General features: G+C 42.3%; 1 protein-coding gene across 1 annotated transcript; it reads left to right on the top strand.

Annotated features, from left to right (window-relative positions):
• The first annotated feature begins 7,950 nt into the window (after positions 1-7,950).
• On the top strand, positions 7,951-12,951 carry LOC103178486 (polypeptide N-acetylgalactosaminyltransferase 11). Its single transcript, XM_042337954.1, has 8 exons — positions 7,951-8,204; positions 9,366-9,491; positions 9,936-10,102; positions 10,280-10,405; positions 10,980-11,229; positions 11,523-11,640; positions 12,315-12,467; positions 12,772-12,951. The coding sequence occupies exons 1-8, from the start codon at positions 7,984-7,986 to the stop codon at positions 12,913-12,915; spliced, it is 1,305 nt and encodes a 434-aa protein (XP_042193888.1). The 5' UTR covers positions 7,951-7,983; the 3' UTR covers positions 12,916-12,951.
• The last annotated feature ends 85 nt before the right edge of the window (positions 12,952-13,036 follow it).

The following is a 13,036-nucleotide window of genomic DNA, read 5'->3' as shown; positions in this document are numbered from 1 at the left end:
ACTTGCTTTGCCTAAAGACTTGGGACTGTTGACGACCCCAATGGCTCACTTTGGAAGACACTGCCCAGAAGGAAACTGAGCCATACAGACTAAGAAGGTTTGTGGCAAGTAAATGTCAGTCAGAGGCAGAATTACAGAGCCCTATAATTGTCTCTCAGTACCCCGTCCCAGAAAGGAGCAAAAAAACACCTCTTGCCAGGTTTCTCACTTTGATCAGTATCCTTATGGCCTTGGTGGAAAGAGAACATCTGCGTATACTTTATACAACCTCAGCATTCGGGCTTCCAGCCAATCTACTCTTCACCTCGTTCAAGGTCCATCTCAAGATCTTTCTCTTTCACCGCGCCTTTGGTCACTTTTCCCCTTCCCCACCACCTTCAGCTCCCACTCCCAGTTTGGGTGTCAAGCCAGGCTGTAAAGAGCCTTGGGACGTCCTCCCAATGTAAAAGGTGCTAAATACATGTCAATTTCTACTATTTTGTACACCATGGCTGAGGCCAAGATAGGGTTTGGTATGATTCCACATCAGCACTTGGAGTCTAAGATGACACTCCAATGCAATGCTGGGGGGATATTGCATTGTCAATGAGACGTTAAACCGAAGTCCCATCTGCCTGTTCAGGTGGTTGTTAAAGATCCTATGACATTATTCGAAAAGAGAGGGAGTTTCTCCCGGTGTCCTGGTCAACAATCCCCCAAATAAAATTGGTCATTCATTCCAATGACGGTGTGTGGGACATTACTGTGAGTAACAGTCTGCCGCACTTCACCCACAAAATACAGAGTCTACAGAGTATCCTGTGAAGGGCTTTGAGATGTCTTAACAATGTGATAAGGCGCTATATCAAATGCAACGATTATTATTATTCCATTTTGCAGGAATGAGCGGCTGAGAGTGGTGGGAAAGGAATGAATGTGACAACTGTAGCAAAGGGGACAAAATGAATTTTAGATGAGATCAAATTGCTAATTCCAGGGAGCAGTGCATCGCATTTAAACAAGCTCTACTTCAAATCAAAACAGGATTGTTTTCAACAACAGGCAGCCAAAGGCCTGGGCACCATCATTAGAAATGTCAACATGGTTTTCTAAAGCTATCACAAAAGCAGAAAAATATTTTGATGATTCCCTCTTCCAATTTTCGCTTCCTCTGAGAGTGCTGACTGTCCCAGAATAAGTTACTTTCAAGTGTCGTTGCTGTCATGTGGGGATGCGTGGCAGCTAATCTACACCAACAAACAGAAATTAGATGAATACAACCCAATACAAATCTACATTTATATAGCGCCTTTCACGTCAGCCGGGCATCCCAAGGCGTTTTGACAGTACTAGCTTGGCACCTGAGCTGGGTGGGGATGGCTGAGTGGTGGGTGTTGGGGTGGCGAGAGGACAGATGACCAAAGGTGAGGTTGAAGAGGAAGGTCTTGAGACTCATCAGAAAGCGGTGAGGGAAGGGGCGAGTGAGAAGAACTCCGAGATGCAGATAATAATAAGCAGTGGAAAACTTGTAAACAATGCATCCAATGGAAGCTATGCATTTGTAATTGGTTAAATTCTAGCAAGACCACAACACACATTCTGGGGTCCCCAAACCTTGGCTCTTGCGAACCTGTATCTGTTACCTTCTTGCGTCCCAAGGCGCTGGAATTAGGTGAGCAGGGTGCGTCCCTCCAGACATGGAGAAATCTTCTATGTGTAGGTTGTATTCATATGTGGAATACACACATGTGTCACACATCTTAAAACACAGTCTGGATTAAGCATGGTGATGGACTTCCACATGTGGGCATAGCAGGAAATTGCGATAAGGATGGATATAATCCTTGCATCTTTGTATTTGATATAACGCCTTATCATGTCGTTGAGATATTTGAAAGCGCTTCACAGATGTATTGTAAAGTGGATAGACTGTGTATTTTGGGGGTGAAAAATGGCAGCCAATTGCGCACAGCATTGTCCCACAAACGGTCATGTATTGAGTTTTTGGGGTGTTGGGGTGGGAGGGGTAGGTATTATTATCGCCGGAAAGCATTCTGCTAATCGATTAACAACCAGGTTCCTAGGAGGAACCAACACCAACATGATAAAAATGAATGACCTTGCACTGTATCATATATTCCTCTACTTCTATTATAGATGTTCTGTTTAGTCATGTGCTCTTACCTAATCAAAAATACCGTAAATAAATAATCTTTTTGCCCTGTTTGAACATGGAAGCGAGTTTCTCAAGCCTCTGGAGGAAAGCATAGCCCAGAATAGTCTGCCACTGGCAGCTTTCAATTGAGTGAAATTCATGGTTTTGAGTATTTTTAAACTGATACCACTGCAATGCTTAAACCTTTAAACAACCAGGAGAGAACAACACTTTAAACACTTAAATTATTAAATGTTACAAACACGGCAATTAGTGGAACCTCCAGAGTGAGATGGACACATTTCAGTCAGCAAAGCAAATCTATGTTTATCTCATCCTGTTAACATGACTGGCCAAGACTCTTAGATCAGGTCTCTCTCTCTTTCGCGAGCTCTCTTGCTCTCTGCAGGCTGGAACATTAGTCAAAGCAGATTTCAAACCCAGACTGGGTTTATAGCTGTAACAAATAAAGTAATATTCTTAACTCCAGGGAAATTTACTTCCAGCAAATTTCCTTTCCATTTTACTGACTCCAAGCTCAAAAGCTCACAAGAACGGGCTTGGATAAAGATTGCCCTTTGTGGAGCTACGTGGAGTCCTGTAGCTCAGTGGTTGAGCACTCGCTTTGCAAGCTAGAGACCTGAGTTCAATTCCAGGCAGGGCGAAACCTTGGGCAAGTTTCCTTACTCCACACGCCTAATAATAATCCCTCCAAAACCAAAAACAATAATAAATTGGTCATTTTCAATCCACGACTGTTTGTGGGACATTGCTGTGCGCAATTGGCTGCCGCGTTCGCCCACAAATATACAGTCAATTCACTTTACAGTGTGTTCTGTGAAGCGCTTTGGGACGTCCTCCCGACGTGAAAAGCGCTATATCAAATGCAAGGATTATTATTATTATTATTATTATTATTTGTCCCATCCGATCTCACCCCTATAGAACACCCACTCCACCATCCTCTTGTCAAGCTGCTTGAGTCTTGTGTCCTGGCCTCTACCATCTTTTCTGGCAAGAAATACTGCCTCCCAATTACCCAACTAAGAATAGATCTGGATTTGAACCTGTAACCAACATATCATTTTTACAACTATTACAGTAGTCTTTATCCACTACTCCACCAGAAGAAAAGTATCTAACAACATATAATGCCCAAGCTAACAATGTTTCCCATTGCGTAAAGGGTTCTTATACACACCAACTCTCTTTTAGGTTTGTTTTCTCTATTGCAGGACTGTCAATTCTAGTAAGTCTTGACTGTCATCAGTCCATTAAACCACACTGGGTGGGTAATCGCAGCTCCACCATCTCCTCACCTGAGATCCACTCATAAATAATAAGAATAAATAATTCAGGCACTTGCATTTGTTGTAGCACTTTTCATGTCTGGAGGACAAAACACTGCACAAGATTTATTATCAAATGCAGTGTCTATGTGGTTTGTTGGTGAAAGTAGCAGCCAGGTTGCACACAGCCAATGAAGTGAATGACCAGTTTTACCTGGGAGATTGTTGACCAGGACACCGGATAAAAACTCCCATCTCTTTTCGAATGGTACCATGAGATTTTTAACATCAACAGGACCTTGGTTTAATGTCTTATATGAAGGATGGCTTCCAACAATGCACTGAGGTGTCAGCCTAGGCTTTTGGGTTCAACATCTCTGATGTGGGGCTTGAATACATTCACTTTTGAATCAAAGGCAAGATTGCTAACACCTGAGCACACCTCCAGTAGGAAGAAGCCAGCTGTAACACCTAAGTGTAGACCAGAGCAATTTCAGCTAACGCGGAACTAGGAATGGCAACTTCTACAATGAAAAGGTCTGCAGGGATTGAGCAGTGGGCACAATATTTAGGAGCACAGTCTAGAGGTCAGCTTGTTGCTTGAAACCACAAATAAAAATCACCATACTGATTGTGATAGTTCAAAACAAACTAAAGTATCAAACAATTAAAATAAAGATTGAATCGACTTAAATTAGTAGCTCCATTAATTAATTATTTGATCTGTGGCTCTACGAACCTCTACTTCCTCAGGCTTCCAACTTTCCTGTGTCTCGCTCACTCTCTTTCTCTCTCCAGTGAGTATTTTCTTTTCTGCCTCTGATGGAGCATTTTGATGGAGTTCAGCTGTTGCTCCTCCCTCTTGTTCTGTGCTACTGTCAATGGAATGACATTGCCAACCACAGCTGTGAACTGGCCTTAATGCAGCAAACCCAGCTAGGAGGCAACACGACTCACCTGAAATCTAACATGGGATTTCTGGATTGCTGACTTATTCTCCGGGCAACTGTAGCTAATAAACCTAAATGAACAGAGATTTACAGAAAGAAGAAAAATATTGTTAATTGTTTCTTTTAAAGGGGATTGGATAGATGTTTCAAAAAGTGAATGGAGAGCGAACAGGTGAGTGGGATCGGTGTTTTTCGTGGAGAAAGACACTGGTGGGTGGAGTCTGGATGAGCTGAATGGCCTCTTTCTAAATGGCTGCAACTTTCTAGGATTCGGGGGATATTGAAGTCCTGAAAGTTTTCAGGAAAAGCAGTTTTCAATGTCACCTTGCAAATGATGGCTGTGCAAGCTGGCCACAGTCATGCATATTATCCAATTAATACAAGCCCACTGGCTAAAGGCACATCCATTAACCAATTCATGCAAGTGTCTGTAATTCCTAGTAACTGGATTTTTGTCAGCTTCAGGCATCCACAACCCATCTTACCATCGTTTCAGCTCGTCTCTCGCTCGCACCCTTCTCTCAAATCAGTCTCAGTCTCAATGCAGTCAGGCCAGTTTGGAGCCGGAGCACTCATTCAGTAAATTGCTGACTGAAATATCATTAGATCTTGTTAGAAGAGGAATGAAGGAGGTGGAAAAGAGATGAACTGAGGTTCTGCAGCTGTGGATAAAATCAGTGCTGGAACTGAGGCCTTGAGAGCGGAAGTTAGATTACATAGTACACAGTGCCATCTGATGCTTGATTGTGATATTACATACATATGCTTTATGTGACCATTCTTGAATTAGTCCTATTGTACAGGGAGTCCACATAGTCCTGTTACCCCCATGTGTTTTTTTTACACATGTTTCAGCTCCTCTGGAGTCTCGTATCATTTTTTTTGTAATGGGGGGGTAAGAGGACTTTGTGGCACCTTGTATACAGACTTAATAAAGTCTAGCAGAGCTCAACCAAGTTGCCATCCTTAGGCTTGGCTTCATGGATAATGCACAGACAAGTTAGTCTGAGCCAGGAGGAAGTAGGAACAGCACTTTAACCGTACGACTTGGTGCAGCCACGGCCCTGAGTTTATCTGGGGCCATGGCCTGAGCCTTGTTTAACTAGTGAGTCAGAGCGAGTGATGACGTGCTTTGGCTTTCATTGCCTGAAGGCACTGTTTTTCTTGCACACAGCAGTGTGAAACTATTTCATCCAAACAAACTCTTTGTGGACAGGAAGGGAAGAGCTGACCTCAGATGCTTTGCTAAGTACCAAAAAATGTGTCTTGCCACAAAGTGGGAGAGCACGAAGGGGCTGAATCTTATACTGGTTCATGGGCTCTGCCTCTGAGTCTGAAGATTGTTCAAGATTCTGAACTTACCAGTCCAGGTTGACACTCCAACGCAGTGACAAGGATGTGCTGCATTTTTGGAGGTCCTTCACATGAGATGTTAAACAGAGGTCCTGTCTACCTGTCAGGTGGATATTCCGAGGTGCGGAGGCCCTAGCGCGAGCCAATCAGGATTGTTCACTTAAATATAATTAAATACAATTAAATGCCAAGTTACATGGAACTGCAACAAATATACATTATAATGGTGTTTGTTTCAAGTTTCAAGTGTCAATGTAAATTCTTTTTACTCCCCATCCTATTCCAACACTCCCTCACCACCCACACACACATACCCACACGCGTGTATTGGTGAGCCGTGTGGGTGTATGCGAATGAGATAATGGTTCATCAGTCCCTTTGGAATCACTTTCACCCGCATCATAGATAATGAGAATAATACTTGAATTGGATACAGCACCTTCCTGTGCTCCCAATGCAATTCACATTGGTACTGGACATTTCAAAGCACAGCAAACATCGAGTTATTTTGAAGTGTAGTGACTTTTGTTTTGTAGGGCAAACACGACAGCTAAGCTGCATCAAAAAACATGCCACAAAGAGCAGTGAGAAGAATGCCCAAACACAATGTGTGTTTGAAGGAGGATGTCTCCAGGCCCATCTGTGAAAGACTTTAACATCCAGGATGGGAGCAGGAAAACCTTGATTTAATTTCTCATCCAAAGGCAACACTTTGAACAATACACCAGACTTCCAAATCTAATTAATCCAAATTGGCTGGTCAACCACCAACACTGCTCTAGATAACTCAGAGACGCCAATTTGAGTGGTTGATTAATTATATTTGAGTGAACAGGGAAGGAAGCTTGCCAGCAATTGGACTAACAACAAAGTGGCTGCATGTGCATGTTAATTAGTTTATCTCTCACACCCCCACCCCACCCCTCGTGAAAAAAAACTCAAACACTTCTCTTTGAGTGCTGATGTTTGGAACCTTATTGCCGCATGGGAACAGAGAGAAGGCAAGCCATATCCTTATTTAGACTACTTCTAATATTGGGAAATGTTGAACATGGTATAAGTTTCTAACCTCTTTCACATACTTTGGTACTTCATATTCATTGTGGGAAGGATCTAAGTAGTTTGGTTTCCCAGAATAGATAAGTGTCAAGAGTGGGTTCATTCTAAGGCTGGACACACACTGCAGTTTTGCAGATGTATTTTGATGGGTTCTGTCCTTCTGACTCTATCAGTGTAGGTTGGGATGGATTATTTTGTACTCTTTGAAAGTGGTAATACTGCTAACAATCCTTAACTTTCACATAGCGCCTCATGATGTCTTAAAGTGTATCACAGGATTTTTACTGTGAGTGTAGTGACTGTGTATGTGTACATGACTCTGGCAACTTTGCTTGTTTAGGGACCAGTCTGTAAGTATTTACGCAAATAAAATCTGAATTGAGAATTGGCCAGTTAAATCTTACTTTGTAATGTGAGTTTCAGGTTATTTCCTGTTATTGTGCATCCGAATGTTACTGAATAGTGGTAACCCCAGAGAATAGATGGTCGTGTCCTATGACTGTACTAAGTGGACAATTGTAAAAGGCCATGATTGCAACTAGGTCTAATACTATCCTTTGAACTAAATTTGCAATTGATGAGTACTCCTCCACTCAGACTTGCGCAAACATATTATGAAGAAAGGTGATACAGATTAGTAAGAATTTGCATGTCTGGACTTGGTCGATTTTTCTTTCAAAGTGAAGTCCACAACTTTCTCTGGTATTATTTGAATCCATTATTTTCCTTTACTCCATCTTAAGACACTGTGGGAGAGCTGAACTGTATTGTTACGGGTAGGGTGCTATTTTTCAGATGAGATGTTAAAGCAGCATTCTGCCTGGTCGGTACATCGGGTTAAAGATCCCATTGCACTATTTCAAAGAGGAAAAATAACGTTTCTCCTGTGTCCTGGCTAACAATCTCCCGGAAGAATGGGTCATTCACCTTGTGTGTGTTTTTGGGACCTTGCTGATAAAAATGGTTGCTGCGCGTTTGCCTAAAACAGTTGCAACACTTGACAAATTACCTGTGAAGCGCTAAGAGTTGTCTGGTCGGCTGGAAAAAAAAACCCAATTCTTTTTTCTCTCATTATGGGCAATCGATTTGACGTTTGTCCATTTCAGAGGTTGATGCTCCCAGAATGTTCAGACTGCCATCGGGCCGTGCCGTGTTCTGCTATTTCTGCTACGGCTGCCTTTTCTCTTCGGTCGCCTGGATGCTCTTCCTTTTCGTTTACTTCAATGTCAATTGGAAACTGCGCTCTCTCAGCGATGTGGACTTTCGAGGCGTGCAGGAGAAACTCCAGCCGTACCTGAAGCCAAGTAAATGGCTGCCTCAGTCTCAGTGGCAGAGGGCTCAGCCTGTCAGATCATCACTCAATTACCTGAAGAAAGTTGCCCAGAAAGAGCTGAAGAAAGGTAATTTATCTCCTAAGTTGGCTGTATCTAAGCGTTCTGAGACTCAACCCTGCGTGGAGAGTGGTATACAAGTGCAATTTGTTGTTGTGTGGCTTTTCCTGAGGTGGTTACTTGAATAATAGGTGGAGTCCTGTAGCTCAGTGGTTAGAGCACTCGCTTTGCAAGCGAGAGACCTGAGTTCAATTCCAGGCAGGTCAGGGCGAAACCTTGGGCAAGTTTCCTTACTCCACACATAATAATCCCTCCAAAACCAAAAACAATAATAAAATTGGCATTTTCAATCTATGACTGTTTGTGGGACATTGCTGTGCGCAATTGGCTGCCGCGTTCGCCCACAAATTTACAGTCAATTCACTTTACAGTGTGTTCTGTGAAGCGCTTTTGGACGTCCTTCCGACGTGAATAGCGCTATATCAAATGCAAGGATTATTATTATTATAATAATGCAGACCAGAGTGCGATGAAGTATTTTATTCCAAACTAAAGTGATTTATTTTTTTCTTAGATTCTCTTGTGCTGCATTCTGCTGCTCTGCTTCTTAAATCCAAAGTAATACATTTAAAATAACAATAATAATCCTTGCATTTGATGCCTTATCACATTGTTGGGACGCCTCAAAGCGCTTCACAGAATATACTGCACAGTGGATTGACTATTTTGTGGACGAAACGCGGCAGCCAATTGTGCACAACAATGTCCAACAAAATTGTGGATTGAATAACCCAATTTTTTGTGTTTAATTTTTTTGGAGGGATTATTACCCCAATAATATATGACCCAAGCAAATTCCTGCATAATAATTTAAATTAAAAAATTACTAATACAAATAAAGTTTGCATTTGATTATCAAGTCTTTGAGACATCTCAAAGCGTTTCACAGAATATACTAGAATAGGAAAAATGTCACAGGAAGGTCACTGTAGGAGGTGGTGGGTCAAACCTGAACAGATGATTTACAGTTAGTGGTTGGTTCCAGGAGCGTGATGGCAAGGTCTGGTTTATTACCAGTTCAGTTATATCTAATCATTGTCAACTCCTGGAGGGGTTGGGTGTTGTGCAGTGGACCACAAGGTTGAGGATTTAGAAGTGAGAGCTTCAAGTACTAAGTGGAATATTTGAGTACATTTGAGTACTAAGTGGAATATTTTAAACAAGTATAACATGACAACTCTTCTTTTTCAGGTATGATTTTCAATGAGGCTGATAAGCAGATTTGGGACGTGAGAATCCAGAAACATGCCTTCAACTTGCTCATCAGTAACCGCTTGGGCTACCACAGGGATCTTCCTGATACGAGAGATCCAAAGCAAGTTCACATTCTCAGAGCTACTTTTAAGATGTTTCTTGTGCAAGGAACAGAAGAGAATTCCTTTCCAGAACTCATGCTTTGCGGAAATTAGGATTATTATTATTATTGATAGTTGAATAAATTGCTTAAACTCACCAATGGAGAAAAGGGGGATCATTGCTGCCAAGCCTAATCTTGACTTCATCTCCTCAGTAATGGTCACTGACTGGGGATCAGGAGCACGAGCTCTGGCTGTAGTTCATTCTTTGTTTCTCCAGCCCCAAAATTATTGGGGATAAAGCAGTCCTGACCACCTTGTGTTGTGGACACTTTCCATTTGGAGGCTCAGAATTGGCTATTGAAGCAATTTATTATGACAGGTTTGTTGAAAATAACCTTGGAGCTGAGATTCCAGATACAAAATGCTTAACGTAAATTCCACTATTGAACTCTTTTTGACAGATGTAAGGAAAAGAGGTATCCGATCAACCTGGCCTCTGCTAGTATCATCATCTGCTTTTATAATGAAGCATTATCAGCTCTGCTTCGGACTGTCCACAGTGTCCTAGACCGCACTCCTGCACACTTGTTGCATGAAATCATCCTAGTGGATGACCACAGTGATTTTGGTGAGTAAATGATTCAACTTCTTCTGTTGCCAACTTGCAAAGAAAATATATATTTTTTTTGCCTCTTGTAAAGCCAGTGATTGTATTGCAGGTTGCAATCCTGATAGCATAATAGCTCAGTGTATTCAAATGAATCGGATTTCCCAAAATGTGCGTCTTTGTCTCTTTCTTTGCCAGATGACCTGAAGGATTTGCTAGAGGATTACGTTCAAGACAACCTGCTTGAAAGAGTGAAGCTTGTAAGAAATGCAGTGCGAAAGGGTCTGATACGTAGCAGAATGTTAGGAGCATCTCGTGCAACAGGTACCCAAGTCTCCAAAACCGTTAAGACAAGCTGCTCGCTGCCCTATTTTGTGAGGAAATAGGTTCAGCATGTCGAAAACAAACAGCCATGGGTTACTAGGTTCCATTTATGTTCGTTGAGGTTTGTCGCTTAATACAAGGAAATAGATTTTGGATGATTAGAATATCGGCTGGAATTAGATATTTCAACTTCGAACATTCTCTTTGGAGAATGAGAATTGGTAATGATATTGACTGGTTCTGGCCTCTTCCTCATCTCTCGTGCCCTCTATTCTGCAGTCGGTGGCTCTGCTTTCCTCCACTATTCCTCGAAACTCTGGAATACTCTCCCTCAATCCCTCCGCCTTGCCCCCTCCTTCAGGTCACGCCTGAAGACCTTCCCCTTTGCGCATGCTTAAGGTCATCTTCCCCTGCTCGGGCTCCACCACTGTCAAGTGCTCTGGGACGTAAGGGGCGCAATGTGAATATAAGTTGTTGAAATTGGAATGTGCTTGTCATTATTGATCAAGCGTCATAGGTAGCTTTTCTGCGTCGATAGTGTAGCATTTCTTGATAAGCTTATATTTTTTTTCAGGGGATGTCCTGGTGTTTCTCGATAGTCACTGTGAAGTGAACACGAGGTGGCTGCAGCCTCTCTTGGCCCCCGTTTCGGAGGATCACCGGACCGTGGTGTGCCCGATGATTGACATGATTGACGCTGAGACATTGATCTACAGTTCTTCTCCGATGGTGAAGGGAGGGTTTAATTGGGGACTGCACTTCAAGTGGGATCCAGTGCCTGACTCCCTGCTGAAGGGACCAAAGGGAGCCACTGCACCAATCAAGTACTGTATTAACCCCATCAATTTGCTCTGCTTGGGGTGGGGATGGAGGGAGGAGCAGAAATAAACCCAAATCATAAGAGCTGTGGCATTTTGAAAAACTATTAGAATCATAGAATCTTACAGTACAGAATGAGGCAGACTGTGGCAGAAAGAGCTATCCAATTAGTCCTACTCCCCTGCTCTTTCACCATAGGCTTTTCAAGAACTTCCTTAACTTTTTTTTAAATGTATTTTCTGTTATGGTTTCCAAGCCAAATACCATTGAGCAATGTGCTCTGTGTTCCCTCCTTCAGATCACCAGTGATGGCGGGAGGGCTATTTGCAATGGACCGGGATTACTTCAGGAAACTTGGAGAGTACGATGGTGGCATGGATATTTGGGGAGGAGAAAACTTGGAGATTTCCTTCAGGGTATTTTTTTTTTTTAACTCACTCTTGCTCAGAATTGTCTTGTTAAATTGAAGTTGCTCGTGGAGATTCTGTGCTATCAGACCTGAAATCTATAGTCCACACTCAATGGCAGTGGATGTCGGTTAATCAAGTAACTATTGTGGTCTCACGTGCGAGATGAATTATGATGCTGTCAAGTTATTCTTTTAATAATGACCAATGAACCTGCTATTGCACTGTAATACAATCTAGACACAGTCACACTACTTTACAGTACATCTTGTGAAGCACTTTGAGATGTCTTGATGATGTGATAAGGTGCTATATCAAATGTAAGGATTATTATAAAATTTGACTGGGATGTAGAGGCCCTTCACCCTATTTGATCTCACCATTCCAATATATACTCTCCAGTTTTTTTTTAAAAATGAGTCCAGTGGCCTCAACCACCCATCCCAATAACCGGTTTATTTTCTCTGGGTGAAGAAATATTTCCCTGGTATCTGTCCTAAAATTGTCCTTTGCAATTCTAAACCTGCGCCCTCTTGTTCTGTTCTTGTGCATCCGACAGTATGACCTGTAAAAGCAGACCTTGAATTTTAGTAGTAAAATGAAAATCAAACCTTTTTGTACAAAAACACTGGTTTTACCTGCCCCTATTTTCTCTATGAATAACAAAACATTTCCTCACCCAGATTTGGATGTGTGGTGGTCAGTTGAAAATAATTCCGTGCTCTCGTGTTGGACACATTTTCCGCAAATGGCGGCCATATGGTTCACCTGGAGGTCGGGATACCATGACGTCCAACTCCCTGAGGCTTGCCCATGTCTGGATGGATGAATATAAGGTAATGGTGCCATTTCAGTAAAGGGCACATGTGCTGCTGCTTCTGATGAGGTTCCATCAATGTCCTGTACCACACATTAGTAAGTGAGCCAAACCAAAACCATCATCTCTACACAATTCAGTCCCGCAAATGCACAGTTCTGAAACCTAAACAGTAAATTGATCTGAAATTCCAGCATCTACTGGGCAGCCAGTAAATGAGTCTCATCAGTGATGTAAACACAACCCATCAGTACTGTTGAGCGTGCATTAAATCAATCCCTGTTCTCCAATCTATTTCATCAACATATCTTGTGTATTTCCAGGAAAACTTTTTCTCCACGAGGCCTGAACTGAGGAACCAGAGTTACGGTGACATTAATGAGCGTGTGGAGCTGAGAAAGAGGCTGAATTGTACATCTTTCAAGTGGTATCTGGAGAACGTATACCCAGAGATGCAAATGTCCTAAGTACTAAAGCCTGAGCACAAGCACCATGATTTAGCAAAAGTCCAAACCACTGTAACACAAGAGAAAGATCAGAATTAACCCCCATTTGCATGCTTGCACTGGTGAGTGACTTAAATGATTA

This window comes from Callorhinchus milii, unplaced genomic scaffold (assembly GCF_018977255.1).
Source record: "Callorhinchus milii isolate IMCB2004 unplaced genomic scaffold, IMCB_Cmil_1.0 Scaffold9, whole genome shotgun sequence".
NCBI classification, from domain to species: Eukaryota; Metazoa; Chordata; class Chondrichthyes; order Chimaeriformes; family Callorhinchidae; genus Callorhinchus; species Callorhinchus milii.
Note: the sequence above shows the minus strand (reverse complement) of the source record. Positions and strands in the feature narration are given on the sequence as shown.